Consider the following 15,275-nt stretch of genomic DNA (forward strand, 5'->3'; position numbering starts at 1 on the left):
CCTGCCCTGGCACCGCCACCACCCCACGGCCACTGCAGCATCCTCCGGGCAGCATCGCTCCCCATGACACGGCTGATCCCCCACACCAGTGCCTGGGGTCGGGAGCCCTGGTGCTTGGCCCCGCTGCAAGGAGCAAGCGGTGATGGAGGGGCGAAAAGGCACCGAGGGTGGAGGAGGCTGGAGGCCGAGGGGATGGGCTGGGGGCCGTTTGCTGCAGGGAGCCTGTAATTCACTCAGTGATGGATGGCGGAGCCCCCCGCGCCCGCATTATCCTCCCTCTGGCTCCCGCAATCCGTTCCAGCCCGGGGATTAGGGGGGTTTAGGGCAGGGTTTCAGTTGGAAATGGGATGCTTTCAAATCAGCCTGCGTCAGTTGTGCCCTCGGACACTCCTGCAGGGGGGGATTAAACTGGAGATGCAGATTAGCGGAGGGGAGCTGGCACCCCCCCAGCCTCAGCACCGCCGCATGTGGGGCAGCACCCAGGGCAGGAGGTGCACATCTCCAGCCCCCTGGAATCCCTGCAGCCCCCAGGGCACAAACCCCTCCCTTCTCTCCCGTTTCTGCTCACCCAAAGCCCCAGTTCCAGTCCCCATCCCACCTCTCTTACACGGGACGGAGGCACCGCAGCAGCTCCCATCCATAGTTCCCGTGTCTCCAGACCGATCCCAACCCCAAAACACCCCTTGGGCCCGATGCTGGTCCCCGTGGAGGGTCCCCAGCTGCTGCAATGTGAAGGATGAGAAGGAGCTGGTGGGGCGATGGCAGCACCAGAAGGCTCAGCACCCAAAGGTGCAGGTGATGGGCAGGATGCGGGTCCTCAGCAACAGGCAGGGCAATGGTACCACAGGAGGCAATTCAAAAGGGGGGAAAAAAACCACCCTGAGAGACCAGGATCACCTTTATTGTTAATGGCTGCTCATTGCTGCGGCCAACCTAAATCCATGGGTTTGGCTGCTTTATCCCCACCTCCTGCCCCACTTTGGGTTGGTGCTTCCCTCATTGCAGCCCCTCAGCATCACTGATCCCTGTGCCCAGATTTTGGGGTGAATTAGCCCCATCCTGGGTTTCCCAAGCTCTGCCCCAACCTCCAGCCCCTTCCCTGTCCCCCACCGCAGTGGCAGGACTGGGGTTTAATCACTTTCTGCCATCCGGGGCTTCGCAAAGGGGGGGAGCTGGTGCAGGGACACGGGGAACCCCCCCCGGAAACGGCACCTCCCTATGGGGAGCATCCGTCTCCACCGGAGCCTCTTCCCGGCGCTGCCCAAAGCTGCTTCACTCCGGCCGCTGGGATGAGGGAGGGCCCGGGCTGCGAGCTGGGGATGCTCAGCCCTCAACGTCCCCTCCCGGCTTGGCACCTCCTTGGGCCAGCAGGAAGGTGATGCCCAAAGCACATGGGAGGGGGGGGTACCTGTGGCCCCCAGCGCTCTTTGTCCCTGTAGGGACCACCCCGGCCCCTGTCCTGGGGCTCCTTCTGAAGGGGTGGGATGGGCACAGGCAGGAGCGGTGGCAGCGCTGGCACATGGAGAGCGTGGTCCCTGTTCAGCGCTGACCCCGGCTCCTGACTGCAGCCACCTCAGCTATTGGTGCGCCAGCACAGCAGCGCTGGTGTGCTCCCAGTGCTCCCAATGCTCCCGGTGCTCCCAGTGCTCCCAATGCTCCCAGTGCTCCCAGTGCTCCCGGTGCTCCCAGTGCACCCAGTGCTCCCAGTGCTCCCAATGCTCCCGGTGCTCCCAGTGCTCCCGGTGCTCCCAGTGCACCCAGTGCTCCCAATGCTCCCAGTGCTCCCAGTGCTCCCGGTGCTCCCAGTGCACCCAGTGCTCCCAGTGCTCCCAATGCTCCCGGTGCTCCCAGTGCTCCCGGTGCTCCCGGTGCACCAAGACCTGCCACTGCTCCCAGTGCTCCCAATGCTCCCAGCACTCTCAGTGCTCCCAGGGCTCCCAGTGCTCCCAATGCTCCCAATACTCCCGGTGCTCCCGGTGCTCCCGGTGCTCCCAATGCTCCCAATGCTCCCAGTGCCCCCAGTGCTCCCGGGGCTTCCAGTGCTCCTGGTGCACCAAGACCTCCCCGTGCTCCCGGTGCCCCCCAGACCTCTCACCAGGGATCTCACCGCAGACCCCGGCTGTGTGTGTGGGGGGGTACCAGGGATCTGCACCCGAGCCCCCCCCCGGCAGGGACCTGCGCGGGGCAGTGCCCGGGGCAGGGGCGGGGGGGTCTGTGTGTGCGCGGGGCCCCGGGGCGGGGGGGCGGCTGCCGGTGCCCCCGGTGCCCCCCCGCCGCTGCGGCGGGCACTACGGGCGGGCGCTCCCGGGCTGCGGTGGCGCACGGCGGCGGCGGCGGCTGCGGCTCGTCCCCGGGCAGGTGGGAGGCGGCGGGGACCGGGGCAGCCGGAGGGGGGAACCGGGGGGGGGGGGGTACGGGGGAGACCGGGGCAGCGGCACCGACCCGGCCCCGGGCACGTCCGGGGATGCGGAGCACCCCCCGGCCCCCCCCTGTCCCCGTCGCATTTGCGGGGCTACCGGTAACACACCCCGGGGGGAGCTTTCCTGGGGGTCCCCTCATCCCGCTCGCTCCGGGGGTCCCCGTTTGGGGGAAGCCCCGGTCCAGGCCCCCCCTCCCCATTGCCGGGAGCATCTTCAATGGTGCCCGCTTTGGGGGGGTCCTTGCAAACTGCACCCGGGGCGCTGAGGCCCCGCGGGGTCCCCCCCGGGCAGCGGGGAGGGGGCTCAGACCCCAGGCAGTGAGGGTGGGGGTGGCGGCCCCCAACTGGGGACCCCCGGGTGGGGCGGGAGCCCGCAGATCCTTGGGCTGCGGGAGCGGGGATGGAGCCATGGAGGGGGCGATGGGGAGACAGTGGGGGGGGTCCCAGCCCCTTGTAACTGGGGCGGGGGGGGGGGGGGGTCCGGCCCTACTGGGCTGCTCCTCTTGGGGAGTCCTTTTGGCCCTGCTGTTCCAAAGGATGCGAGGTTTGGGGGTGCTGGGGCTCCCCCTTCTTTGGGGGCTCCAGGCACTGAAGCCCCCCCAAGCCCCCCCTCTCCCCACACAGGGGTGACAACACAGCTGGGGTGGGGCAGCGGGTAAAGACCCCCCCAAAGCCTCCCAGTGTGGGGACCCGGGGTGCGTGGCTGGACACTGGGCACCCATCCTGAGCTCCCCAGGGGTGACCCCAATGGGATGGGGTGCGCCGGGTCCCCGGGGGTGTGTGTGTGGCGGGGGGGGGAGCCCGAGCAGAGCCCTGCAGCCCTCAGCCCTGCCTGGGGCTCCGGTGCCCACCGGAGGCATCAAATATTAACGGAGGCAGTGGAGGAGCTGAAAATAACGCTGACCCAGATCCGGCCAGCCCCAAAGCTGGGCTGGCCTCAGAGCCCCAACCAGAGCCGAATCCGGCCCCCTCCCCTCCTGCTGCGGGCTCTCTATCACCTGTGTATGGTGCAGATGAGCTATAGGGGCTTATTAACGCAAACGCAAAGGGGTTGGCACTGGGTGGTCCCTGGGGCTGGCCCTGAGGGCTCAGAGGGGATGGAGGGGATGGAAGGGGCCGCATCGGTGTCCGGGGGCTGCCAGGGAGCTCTGCCCCATCCCTCTCCCCTCCTGTAGCACAGAGGGACCCGCGGCGCCGGGCCCAGCGCGATGGGGAAGCAGAACAGCAAACTGCGGCCCGAGATGCTGCAGGACCTGCGCGAAAACACCGAGTTCTCAGACCTGGAGCTGCAGGGCTGGTACAAGGGGTTCCTGAAGGATTGTCCCTCCGGGATCCTCAACGTGGAAGAGTTCAAGAAGATCTACGCCAACTTCTTCCCCTACGGCGACGCCTCCAAGTTCGCCGAGCACGTTTTCCGCACCTTCGACACCAACGGCGACGGCACCATCGACTTCCGAGAGTTCATCATCGCGCTGAGCGTCACCTCCCGCGGGAAGCTGGAGCAGAAGCTCATGTGGGCCTTCAGCATGTACGACCTGGACGGCAACGGCTACATCAGCCGGGAGGAGATGCTGGAGATCGTGCAGGTACCGAGCTCCCTCTCTGCGGCCATCCCCTCGCAGGGTGCAAGCTGGGGACGTCCCCTGTGCGCTACCCCTGGGGTGGGGGGTGTCCTTATGGGGGGTGCTTGTGCCCATCCCAATTAAAGCTCCCTATAGGGGCACATGGGGAGGGTGTTGAACGCCAGCCCCGTTCCCAGCACTGCTTGGCCCCCTTCCTGGATGGGTGACAGCAAACACCTTGCACCCCCCCACCTCCCGCTCGCAGGCCATCTACAAAATGGTCTCGTCTGTGATGACCATGCCCGAAGATGAATCGACTCCGGAGAAAAGAACGGAAAAAATCTTCCGCCAGATGGATACCAACAACGACGGTAAATGAGGGATGGAGGGATTAAGGGAAAGGTCTCACGGCTAAAGCCGGGGGTCTTAGACCGAGCTGCACGCACGCTGATTAAACAGCTCACGGGGGGAGCCCTGGCAGCCGGAGGAGCTCAGCGGACCCCAGGGTGCTCATCGCGGGTGGAGGGTGCTGGGAGGGCTCCAATGCCGGTTGTGTCCCCGGGATGCGGTGATGGGCGCCGGGCTGAGCCTTGTCCCCTCCCCACAGGAAAGCTTTCGCTGGAGGAGTTCATCAAAGGTGCCAAGAGCGACCCGTCCATCGTGCGCCTGCTGCAGTGCGACCCCAGCGGTGCTGCGCAGTTCTGAGCCCCACGGACCCCCCCCCAGCCCCACACCACCCCCCATCCTGCAGCTGGCCACTGCCACGGTCCCCTGCCCAGCCCCTGTGGTCCCCTCACTGCCATGCCCCATAGGGAGAGAGCTGGAGCCCGGCAGAGGCTGCGGCAAGGGGGGACCCAGGGGGATGGTCCCCATGGCCAAGGGGCTTCCATACTGGTTCAACGTGGGGAAGGATGAAGCAGGGTCTGCCCTGGGCAAGAATGGTCCCCCCAGCACCGGGGACATGAACCCAGATTCATGGTGAAGCCACCGCTGCATCCCTGGCACGGGGGCAAAGACACAGGCACTTGGAGACCCCCAGCACCCCCCATGCATGCAGATATGGCCATGGGGCTGAGCCAGCCCCTTCCCCACAGCCAGCACACGGGCAGGGGCCGCGGGGATGGGGACACACTCATTCTCTTTTAATACCTACAGAATAAAGTTTGTGTCAGTGCAATGAGTGGTGGGAAAGAGGCATCAATGGGGAATGGGCATCCCTGAAGCATCTGGATCCACCCCAGTTGCTGCCTTGGTGCAGCCCCAGGCGAGCCAAGGCCATGGGGATGGGCTCCTGGGTCTTGGGTGGTGGCATCGAAAGGACACATCCACTCAGGAGCTGGGTTGAGGAACGGTGGGGTCCTGCTGTGGGGCTGTGAAGGCACTGGAGCAGGCAGGGCTGGCAGGGCACAGCCATGGGGTTGCTCAGAGCCAGGCAGCTCCCACACTGCAGCCTCAGCAAGCCCAGGCACTGCCCGGGGTTGGGGCTCTGCCCAGGGGCTGCCTGCAGGGAGCCCAACAAGGCAGAGAGGATGAGAACGAGTCCGAGTCCTATCCCAGAGCCCCTGAGCCCAGCCGGGTCCATGCAAGCCTTGCTCAGGGCTGAGCCCAGGACCAGCAGTCACCTCCCTCCGGTGCATCCCATAGCAGCAGTGGCAGAGGCAGAGGAGGTGGAGGGTGAGCAGGAGGCAGCAGATGCCGAAGACAATTTCCATGGAGCTGAGTAGGAACGAGAAGGCCCAGAGGGACAGTGTGGAGTTCTGTGGGACACACAAAGAAGTGGTAAATGCCCCATCCCCGGCAGTGTTCAAGGCCAGGCTGGACACAGGGGCTTGGAGCAAGCTGCTCCAGTGGAAGGGGTCCCTGCCCATGGCAGGGTTGGAACTGGCTGAGCTTCAAGGTCCTTTCCAACCCAAACCAGGCTGGGGTTCTGTGACACGGGGCATCAATTCCCGACCCGTCCTCCCCATCCCCAGTGCAAACCTCCCCTGCAGCCTCACACAGACACAGGTGGGATCAAAGGGGCACTCACGAGAGACTGAGGCAAAGGCGACATCAGTGTCGGTGCAGGGGGACAGCAGCACCCGGCTGCGGCCGCTCAGGACCAGCGCAGTGATGGATGGGCAGGACGGGCAGGGCTGGCAGCTGGTGGTGCTCAGGGTGAAAACCACCCCCTTCTGCAGGAGGGGAGAGAGGCAGCAGCGCAGTGAGGAACCCTTCAGACCTCTGAGAGCGCACAACCGGCCTCTGCAATAGGTTCCAAAGGCCTTTGAGCAATAAAGACACCGAGCAGACAGGAGGTGAGCAGTGTGCAGGTAGGGGTAGTTTTCAGGGTTACTTGAGAACTTCTCCCTCAGCTTGTTAAGTGAAGGACCAGATGGAGAACAGACCTTCCTCAAATAAGCTCGTGCTGCCATTTATGCTGCTTATTCCTTAAAACCATCTGTCCGAGATACAAATAAAAGACTGAAACCTGGGCACAGATTTAGCAAGTAACAATCAGAGCCACAAACCAAACACCAGGTTTGAGTTACCTGGTGACCCCCACTGAAACCCTGCACTGAACTGCTGCTAATTCACAGAGGAAAAGCATTTCTTCTAATAGGAATAGCCTAGGTCTATTACCAGTGGGAAGCGCAATCCTGCCTCCCAAATCCCTGTCTCAGAGATACTGGAGCTCAGGACTGTGGCATCAGTTCTACTGTATTGTCCTGATACAGGACATGTAATGGTAAATTACATGTAATGGTAATCCCCTGTAATGGTAGAGGGTGTAGAGTTACCTGGCACATCACTGCAGCACTGTGAGCATCAGTCAAATGTCAGCAAAGGGCTCCCTGCTGTACCTGTATGAATTAAAGATGGCACCGTTTATAAAGAGAAGGCAGCACCTACGCGTGCACAGATCCATCACTGATACGAAGCTATTATCAGTTACCCAAAGGTTCAGGTCAGGGAGTCCACACGCTGAAGCAGTCTGGCAATTTGCAAAGCGATTCTGCCACTGAATGCAGCGTTTTCCACAGCTCCTGTCTGCTCCTGCAGGCAATTGTCTTAAATGAACTCGTGTTCTCTATGGACACAGCCTAAAGGAAAGATAAGCCCAGAAGCAGCGAGAGGCAGCACAGAGCAACACAAAAACCCTGAAGCCTCCTAGGAAAGGAAAAGGTAACACAGAATAAGTGCTTTTTCCATGCGAGGCATCTTTGTACCTGCTGGGCAGAGAACTCGGACACAAATCCTGCTTCCTGAAGTTTGATTCTTCTATCTCCTGGCAAGTTTTCTGCTGTCATTTCAGTTGTACTTTACTGATTTACCTTGGCTCAGCTATGAGAAGTGAACTGAGGAGTATAAGAGAAGATACTGTGTGCTGCAAGCTACAGTCCAAAATCATAGGCTGGACAGCACAGGATTGTCTGAAACTCACTGAGTTTGTTTTATTTCCAGTCCACACACACATACAGCGGATACAATAAAACGTAATAACAAAAGAGGCTGAAGAATCACATCCAGGTGCAATCTCATGAAAGATTAAGAGGCTGTGAATGAAGATGCAATGTGAATTAGGACCCTGAGGGTAACTCCTCCAGTTTCTATACTGGGCATGACAGGCTATAGCATGGAATATCCCTTTGGGTAGTGCAGGTGTCCTGTCTCTGCTCCCTCCCAGCTTCTTGTGCCCCTCCTCACTGGCAGATCATGAGACTCAAAAGTCCTTGATCGGGGTAAAAGCCACTGAACAACAACTAAACCACCGGTGTGTTATCAGCGTTGCTCTGAGTAAAGCCGAAGCGCTGCGCTGCACCTGACCCCAGCAAGAGAATTGACCCTGCTCCAGCTGCACCCAGGGCAAAGGCAGGGAGACCAGCACAGCGGCAGGGCGCAGGATGCCGGGGCAGGAGCCTCCGGGGCGCCTGAGATTCATGAAGGGGGAATGAAGAGCACTGGGGGCTCCTGACCGGGCTCATCCCCGCAGACCGTAACCCTGCCGCACCGGACGGCGGCCACAAGCACCCTGGGCCTGAACGTGCAGCGGCAGCGCCGTTTCCTCCCCGGGAGGCAGCGGCGAGCGCACGGCCCCAGCCCGCAGGATCGCGGCCACCCCCGGCGAACAGCAGCGGGGACAACGGGAGCGCCCCGGCTCCTGCGCGGAGCACGGGCTGCAGTACCCAACTCTGGCCACAGGACGGCAGCAGCGAGCAGCGCCCGGCCCACACGGCGAGTTCACTACCGAGGTTTGGCCACAGCATCGTAGGATCAACGAGGTTGGAAAAGACCTTTAAGATCATTAAATTCAACCATTACCCCAGCATTGCCAACGCCACTACTAACCTATGGCACTGAGGGCATCAAATACACGGTGTGTGAACACTTCCAAGCACGGTGATTCCATCACTGCCTTGGCAGCCTGTCCCAATGCCCGAGCACCCTCTCTGAGGGTTAATGCCCTTCCACGTACACAAGCTCTCTCAGTTCTGCATGGGCAGAGCAGTGGTAAAGGCACTTAAATGAAATATTACTGAGGACAAAGAATTCTGATGAATATTTGACAGTTTAAGCAAAAGCATCAAGTCCAGAAGCAAACAGAGAGGAATGATCCCAGTTTGACATCCTGCTACATCCCCTGCCCCAGAGGCCCATCTGGGTCACAGTCTGAGGAAGCAGATCTTGGCCAGGGGATGCTGCAGGCCCCTGCTTCCACAGCTGAAGAGCCAGGACAGAAAGCTGGTGCTGGGCATCTTCTGCACACAGTGAGCTCCGCAATGGTGTCACCTGCATTACTCTTGCTCCTCGCTTTCCCACCTAAAACTCCATCTGTGTGCTCTATTATTTCAGGTGTATTATTCAGATGTCTTTTTGCAAAGGAAAAGCAGGACAGTCCAGTCACAAGGTGAAAGATGAGCTCCCCTCAGTCAAACCAATGGTGAGTGCATTGTTAAAGGCCTGTCGCATCTCACTCTGGAACAGCACTTCTCTGGGTAGTACTGCTCTGCTGACAGGCTTTTACCTGAACATAAAGGAAGGCTTGCATCTCAAATGACTCCTTGTTTACTCTTACTCACCCCCTAAGACACCCCTCCTCCATGCCCTGATGGATTCCCAATTCCTGCCCCATTTCAGACCAACCATCACAAAGTCTGTCTTGTAGAGAAAGCAAGGATCAGTCGTGTTGCTGAGGACTACCCCTTCCAATAAAGGGCTCGAGTAGTAACATTTGCCAAGTCAGAAAGTAGGAGGATGGTCACACTCATTTAGGCAGAGGTTCAGGTTCAAAGCTTGTCCCCCAGGGCACCAAATCCAGCCACTTCAAATGGGTTTAGTCCTTGACACTTCATGTCTGTGCCCCTTCACAGACTACTGCCCACCACAACAGAGTCCTCCCCTTTCTCAGAGCTTGTCAGAAGATGCTAGAAGATGGAGAGTCTGTGGCCAAAGACAATAGTTATAAACAACCAGGGGCTGCAGTCAGGTTTGTGGGTATCTTTCTCAGGAAGAAGTGTGGGTAGTATAATTCTAGAGGAATGAGCATGGAACAAAATGAAGTATTGGTCCTCTGGCAGAACAGAAGGTACAAGGGCAGACTGCACACGTACAGACACAGGGTCACAGAGTGAGAACAGAAAAAGTGTGAGCAGAGACCATGCTCAGACAAAAGAGAAATAAACTGCAGAAAGAGGAAGGTGAGAAGAGCTGGGTAACTGGAAAAGCAGCAAAACCAAAGTGATTGCCAGAAGCACAACAATGGCAGCTGCAGCATCACCTCAGCAACCTAGCAGAAATGAAGGCAAGAGGTGCACAGAGTGCCTCCATGCAGCATAGAGATGCCAAGAGATCAGGTCCTTCAGCTAGCTTCCTGCCTGGGCAAATCTTATTTCTATAGAAACAAATATAAGTCATTTTTAAACTTACAAATACCCAATTCTGATGATTTCATTTGGTGAAGGTATTTAATAACCTGGTATGCTTAGCACACTCTTAGTAATACCAGCTTGCTTTCTAGAACAGGATGCATATAGAGTAGCAGCCAATGGACATTTTGGAGGGGGGTGATCTGCTATTACTGGTGGGGAAAACAGTTGCATCAAATTCTCAAATGCCAGGTAAGAATAGAATTGGTCAATAAATACTGTTCTTCAAAACAAAACAGTAAAAAAGCACCCAAAGAAGGTTACATCAACCCTGCACTAAGCTCCTAGGGGTAGGTACCAGCTACCCTTGTGCAGTTACCACATTGTAAATCCATGTATAGGTAGAAAACAAAACTCAACAAAAACCCCAAACAAACCCACCTAAAAAATCCTCAAGCTACAAGCTTGACTTTCAGGAAGTATTTAGAGAGTGAAACGAAGCCCCTGACCAGGCAGCACAGAACTGTGTGCACTGACACTTCAAAGAGCTCCAAGGGATCCTGCCCAGCCAAAGTTTTTGTAAGGCCATTCTAATGGAAGTGTTTCACAGTAACTCCTGGCTGAGCTGTTGCCGCAGACACTGCTGCAGGCTGTGTGAGTATCTTCATCCCAAAGAGTCCCCAGCAGCAGCACTGGGGTCTTGTCCCTCCTTTTCTGATACCTTCTACTTTCCTTACATGCCGGCAGCTTGTTGTGGGGGGACCCCCGGCGTAGGCTGGCGAGGCAAAGTGTACATGGCCCCAAGAAACTGGTCTGCAATGCGCCCGGCTTCTCTCAGTCCGCTCAGCAGAGCGCCGTGAACAGTGGCGGGGTAGTTGCGAATTGTGTGCTCTCCCGCAAAAAACAGGCGAGGAACAGGCTGGGGAAGCAGAGAACAAACACCGCTGTTAAGGCCTGTTCGTGTTCCTCCAGACTCTGCAGCAAACAGACTTGAAGAAGAATGTTAGAAGTCCTCTAGGTAAAATAAAGGAGAAAAACTTTATCTATTATAGGCTGCACAGAATAGTTTTATCCATAGCTGTTTATTTATGATTTGTATAGCTAGAAAAAGACCCTAAATAAAGCCAAAGCTGCACATCTTTCTCTGCTGGTGCTATCAGAACAGCTACTGCTCTCAAAACTTCATCCTTTCAAAGCAAACTGGAGATGACTTAATGCCTTGTTGGGTTCACTCCCAGTCTGGGAGACACCTTTTGGTTCCTGTTCTTCTCACTGTGGCCTTCACCCTCTTTCAAATCACTACAACTCACTTAAATATGGTGATGGACAACATAAATATGAAGTATGAACACAATATATGCATGGTATTATAACACTCTGTTCTGATATTACCAAATTGACTTGGAGAAAAACAATCCTTTTTCTATTAAAGAAATTACACCAAACCTGGGCAGGCAGAAATCATGGATGGAAAACTGAATTATTTTACAGGTTCTAATCATCATCAAAAGATGCAGGTAACCTAAACCTGTGCTTAGATATGGGTGCGAATCGCTTAGCAAAATCCCCCTGGTTGAGGTCTTACTGAGGAGAACAGAGACATCTCTCACCTGCGGAGCACCTGGAATGGCTGGTCCTGGAGTAATTGGCTGCGCCATCAAATCATAGTCATTGCCAGAAGACCCGGCTGCTACATAGGAGTAGGAGCCCCGGGCCCACGGGTCAGCGCGCCAGCGGGACACCACCGTTTCCTTAGGCTGAGACAAGACAGAAACTTCAGTTGCTGTCACAGGGCAAGGTCTACAGATCTTGCAAAACACAAACTACACAAACCGCAAGAATAAAGGACACAAAGTCCTCAGGCTAACATTATGGTGGCTCCAAGTCCGTATTCCATGAGAACATACACACCAAGGTAAATAACTTGTCTTTGGTGTCAACACCTCGACTCTTTGCATTATGTCATGAGAACCTCCTGCACACAGCTGCTGCTTACTCCCTTCCTCCCCCTTTCAGTTCTTTTCCAGCCAAACCAGTTTCTTGTGGAGTTCACTGGTCAAGAGCTCCACTGCACTTTAGAGAAGGTGCAGACCATGGCAGGGTGTACCCCAAGCAGCGCTGTCACCAGCCATGGACAGCTCAGCTGTAACCCCAGGAATGTAAAAGGGAGAAAATGAACTGAAGTATTTGATAGTCTGGAAAAGCTGGAGTCAAAAAAACCCAATCCCAACTCTACCCAAACCACAACCCAGACAAAACACAGCCCCAAACAACCCCAAACCTACAAACAACCCCTTCTCACAAAACCCCTGAACACACACAGGGCACTACCTATAGGACCCAGTACCCTCTAAAACGTGGAGGAGGTACCTGAAGATGCTGTCTGTACTGACCTGAGGCACAGCGCTGCTGCCAAAGATGCCTTTGAGGATGGCAAGGCACCGTCCAACAATGACATCATCACTGATGTTTTCCATGATTCCTGCTGCTTCTCCTGCTACCAACGTCAACAGAATTGGTGCTGGGGTGTGGGGAAGGAGAGAGAAAACACAACTGAATCACTGACATCAATGATTTTAATCTGACAAGTTGGACTTGAATAGGCCACGGCCTGAAAGAGACTTCAATAACCCAACAGCACAGTGGAGCAAGAGGCACCAACAGCACAGGCCAGCTGCCCCAGGACATGCAGTGTTCCTGAGGCTTCAGGTTCTCAGCAGTCCTTACCTCAAACAGACTGAAATCACTGGCAGGATTCCTGTCTGCACTACAACAGGTCACGCACAGCCATACAAGCCATGCAGTCTGCTCATCTGAGTTCCACTTCAGTCACCCACCCATCTTTAAATACTTCTCAGAGACCAGTTCCCTGCCAACAGAAGACCTTCAAAGAACTCCCCCCGAGCTAATACAGGATGTGCTGTAACAGTTCTAGGGTTTCTGCTTCTGGATTTGTTTTCTGGATTGTTCAATCTGTTCAGTTTAAACAGCTTCTGCCCAGAATGCTATGGCTACAGAAATACAGAAGATGAATCCAGCAGTATGAGAGATGGTCTGTCTATATAAACCAAACCCCCAATACTACATGTTAAGTATGTAAGAGACATCTTAAAGCCACAAAAGCAGACACACAAACAGCCCTCTTATCCAAGGCTCATGACATGTATTTCTCCAGTCACGTCTTACCAAACATTTTAACAATTACCCTAAATTACGGTATTTTAACAAATACCCTGGAACGGCACCTTCTTTGCACAGCCATTTTCCCCAGTTGAAAGAAAAACCTGGCCTGCCCTCTGATACTTTAAACAGTCCTCTGCAGGAAAGAGAACTCAATAGTGCTCACTGTACACACAGCTTTGCTCTTGGTATGATACATGGCAATCGACAAAACCAGCATGCTTAATGAAAGCATCTTCTGACAACTCCTGGTGGCAGACACTGGCTGCAGAGAAAACAAAACTACTAATGGCAAAGTCCAGCTGCAGAAAGAGGTAGGGCAACACCTTCTGCCTGCTTAAGCACTTAACAGAGAGGAGTTCTAAAGTTGTCTGTCAGTCTGAGGCTCACAGTCTAGTGAAAGCTGCTTTGTGGCTCAAAACAGGAAGCAAGCTCATCCACTGGAGACACCACAGCTTGCATTTCCACTGCATCTCAACCGTATGGATGGGTCTGCAGCTCATCCACCTGGAATGGTAACGCTCAGCAAGAGGAACAGAGCTATAGCAAAGCCTCTAGCTTGCCCCGCTGAAACCCGCATGTTCAATACTTCCACTTGTCTTCCTACAAATACTGTTTTCTTATCACATCCATATGTGAACACCAACAGCATTTTAAAAAGTGCTCCTTTCTAGACCTGAAACTCACAAATAAGACACTGGCAAGAGTAGAGATGCACCGCAGCTACCTTTGTACAGGTTCCAAAACAGGAAAAGTTCTCCTCTGCTTGCAGTAGTGCTACCAACATGACCAAACAAATTGACGCTTGGATCCCAGAAGACACGATCAAAGCACAACACAACCTAGAAACAAAGACTCAGGAATTAGGAGGAGTGCACAGAAAAAATACTGCCTTCCATAGGTTAGTGTGCTCTTGCAGGTTACAGATTTGCTGGTTAGCAAGAGCTACAGCACACAGACTGAGCCAGCCTCCTCCTGAGCATCCCCTGCCCTGCTGCAGCTCCCTCAATGACCAAGTCACCTTGTTCAGGTTGCCAAATCCCATACGCTGAACTGCCGAAGTTTTCCACTCAGGAAGAGGTGGCACAAACTGTACTGCTGGAGGCTGCTGCTTCAATACTCCCAAGGGAAGGGTACACAGCACAGCATCACATTTGTAAATGAAAGTCTGGCTCGTAGATCGGGTATTTACAGCTATCACTTCACAACCTGGCAAGGGGAGAGAAAACAATCATTCCATGGGCCAGCAGGCAAGAGCATTGCATTAAAAATTAGAGAAACTCCCATAAAGACACATCCACATCAGAAAACATTTCATTTATGGAGAGAGCTTTACACTAACAATCACTTTACTTCTACTGAATGCTATGGACCACATAGCTCACTTCCAGAAAGTGCAATTTACACAGCATCTGAAAATGGCCATACTGGGATAAGCCTAAAGGTTCATCTAGGCCAGTTAAATATAGTTAAATATATGCATAAACAAATAGCAAGCAGGCAGTGAGCCTCCCACTGAGTTGCTCTTCCAGTTGACAGTTTCACAAGCCCAGTGTTCAGAAGAACAACAAAAAGATACAGCCCTTCCATTTGTCTGAATTCATGTGACATTCATTTATACTTCTAATACCAGATCCTGGGGCACCAAGTCTTAAAGCAGTCCAAGACCTCTTACTCCAAACACTTCAATCATTGAATAAAGAAATGGGAGCTTGAATGTTAATCAGTAAATATAACTGAAAAGCACCATGTTGAGCCAGCCACAGAAATGAGCAAAAACCACTGAAGATCAGTACATCCCTAAGAGCTTCCTCATAATTCATTATGATCACAAGTGTGATTTATCCAACCCAAATTATATAATGGGTTTTTAAGAGATCAGTTTTCACATCTGCTTCTGGAAGCACTGAAATCTCATTTCCATGATCACAGCCCCTCGGAGCAGTTTTCCAGAGGAGGGGTTTGCTTTACCTGATGCTGTGTAGCGAACCTGGCGAACTGCTGTGTTCAATTTAATATCCAAGCCTTCTGCTAAGGCTACAGGCACACAGGAATAGCCATTCCTCACAGTCAAGTGACTGCCTGTGAACTCAAAGTCATCATCCTAAAACAGAAATGTACAGAAAGCCTGGATTTATAATGAAATCACTTAATTCAATAGAAAATAATCAGCAAATCTACACAAAGGCATTTTTTTTCCAAAACTCCCCCTCCCTCCCCAAAAAGTGAGTTGAATAGATTTGAAATTCTGTTTATTTGTCAAGAAAT

At 54.6% G+C, this 15,275-nt stretch overlaps 3 protein-coding genes across 3 annotated transcripts in view; 1 reads left to right on the plus strand and 2 right to left on the minus strand.

The window, feature by feature from the left end:
- The first annotated feature begins 3,598 nt into the window (after window positions 1–3,598).
- On the plus strand, window positions 3,599–5,097 carry HPCA (hippocalcin). The gene is made up of 3 exons (XM_065697566.1): window positions 3,599–4,005; window positions 4,247–4,352; window positions 4,589–5,097. Exons 1-3 carry the CDS (start codon window positions 3,628–3,630, stop codon window positions 4,684–4,686), a joined length of 582 nt encoding a protein of 193 aa, XP_065553638.1. The 5' UTR covers window positions 3,599–3,627; the 3' UTR covers window positions 4,687–5,097.
- Window positions 5,098–5,100: 3 nt separating this feature from the next.
- On the minus strand, window positions 5,101–7,302 carry TMEM54 (transmembrane protein 54). Its single transcript, XM_065697569.1, has 5 exons — window positions 6,917–7,302; window positions 6,762–6,824; window positions 5,979–6,245; window positions 5,602–5,738; window positions 5,101–5,492 (listed from the first exon to the last, which is right to left on the minus strand). Exons 2-5 carry the CDS (start codon window positions 6,768–6,770, stop codon window positions 5,150–5,152), a joined length of 756 nt encoding a protein of 251 aa, XP_065553641.1. The 5' UTR covers window positions 6,771–6,824; window positions 6,917–7,302; the 3' UTR covers window positions 5,101–5,149.
- Window positions 7,303–7,390: 88 nt separating this feature from the next.
- LOC136023271 (lysine-specific histone demethylase 1A-like) overlaps window positions 7,391–15,275 on the minus strand; it is a 30,215-nt gene continuing 22,330 nt past the window's right edge. Inside the window, 6 exon segments of the mRNA XM_065697567.1 lie at window positions 7,391–10,746; window positions 11,438–11,584; window positions 12,221–12,348; window positions 13,735–13,849; window positions 14,029–14,216; window positions 14,979–15,111. Of these exon segments, the coding sequence (XP_065553639.1) occupies window positions 10,561–10,746; window positions 11,438–11,584; window positions 12,221–12,348; window positions 13,735–13,849; window positions 14,029–14,216; window positions 14,979–15,111 (897 nt within the window). The 3' untranslated portion in view covers window positions 7,391–10,560.

The sequence above is a fragment of the Lathamus discolor genome, chromosome 18 (genome assembly GCF_037157495.1).
Source record: "Lathamus discolor isolate bLatDis1 chromosome 18, bLatDis1.hap1, whole genome shotgun sequence".
NCBI lineage: Eukaryota > Metazoa > Chordata > Aves > Psittaciformes > Psittacidae > Lathamus > Lathamus discolor.

Bases quoted from the DNA above. Each gene is read 5' to 3' on its own strand.
- HPCA (XM_065697566.1), top strand. From the start codon at position 3,628: ATGGGGAAGCAGAACAGCAAACTGCGGCCCGAGATGCTGCAGGACCTG. The intron at 4,006-4,246 runs GTACCGAGCTCC...TCCCGCTCGCAG, and splicing joins AGATGCTGGAGATCGTGCAG to GCCATCTACAAAATGGTCTC. The intron at 4,353-4,588 runs GTAAATGAGGGA...CCCTCCCCACAG, and splicing joins GATGGATACCAACAACGACG to GAAAGCTTTCGCTGGAGGAG.
- TMEM54 (XM_065697569.1), bottom strand. The intron at 5,739-5,978 runs GTGAGGCTGCAG...TGTGTCCCACAG, and splicing joins TTGATCCCACCTGTGTCTGT to AACTCCACACTGTCCCTCTG. The intron at 5,493-5,601 runs GACTGCTGGTCC...TGCCTTGTTGGG, and splicing joins GGGATGCACCGGAGGGAGGT to CTCCCTGCAGGCAGCCCCTG.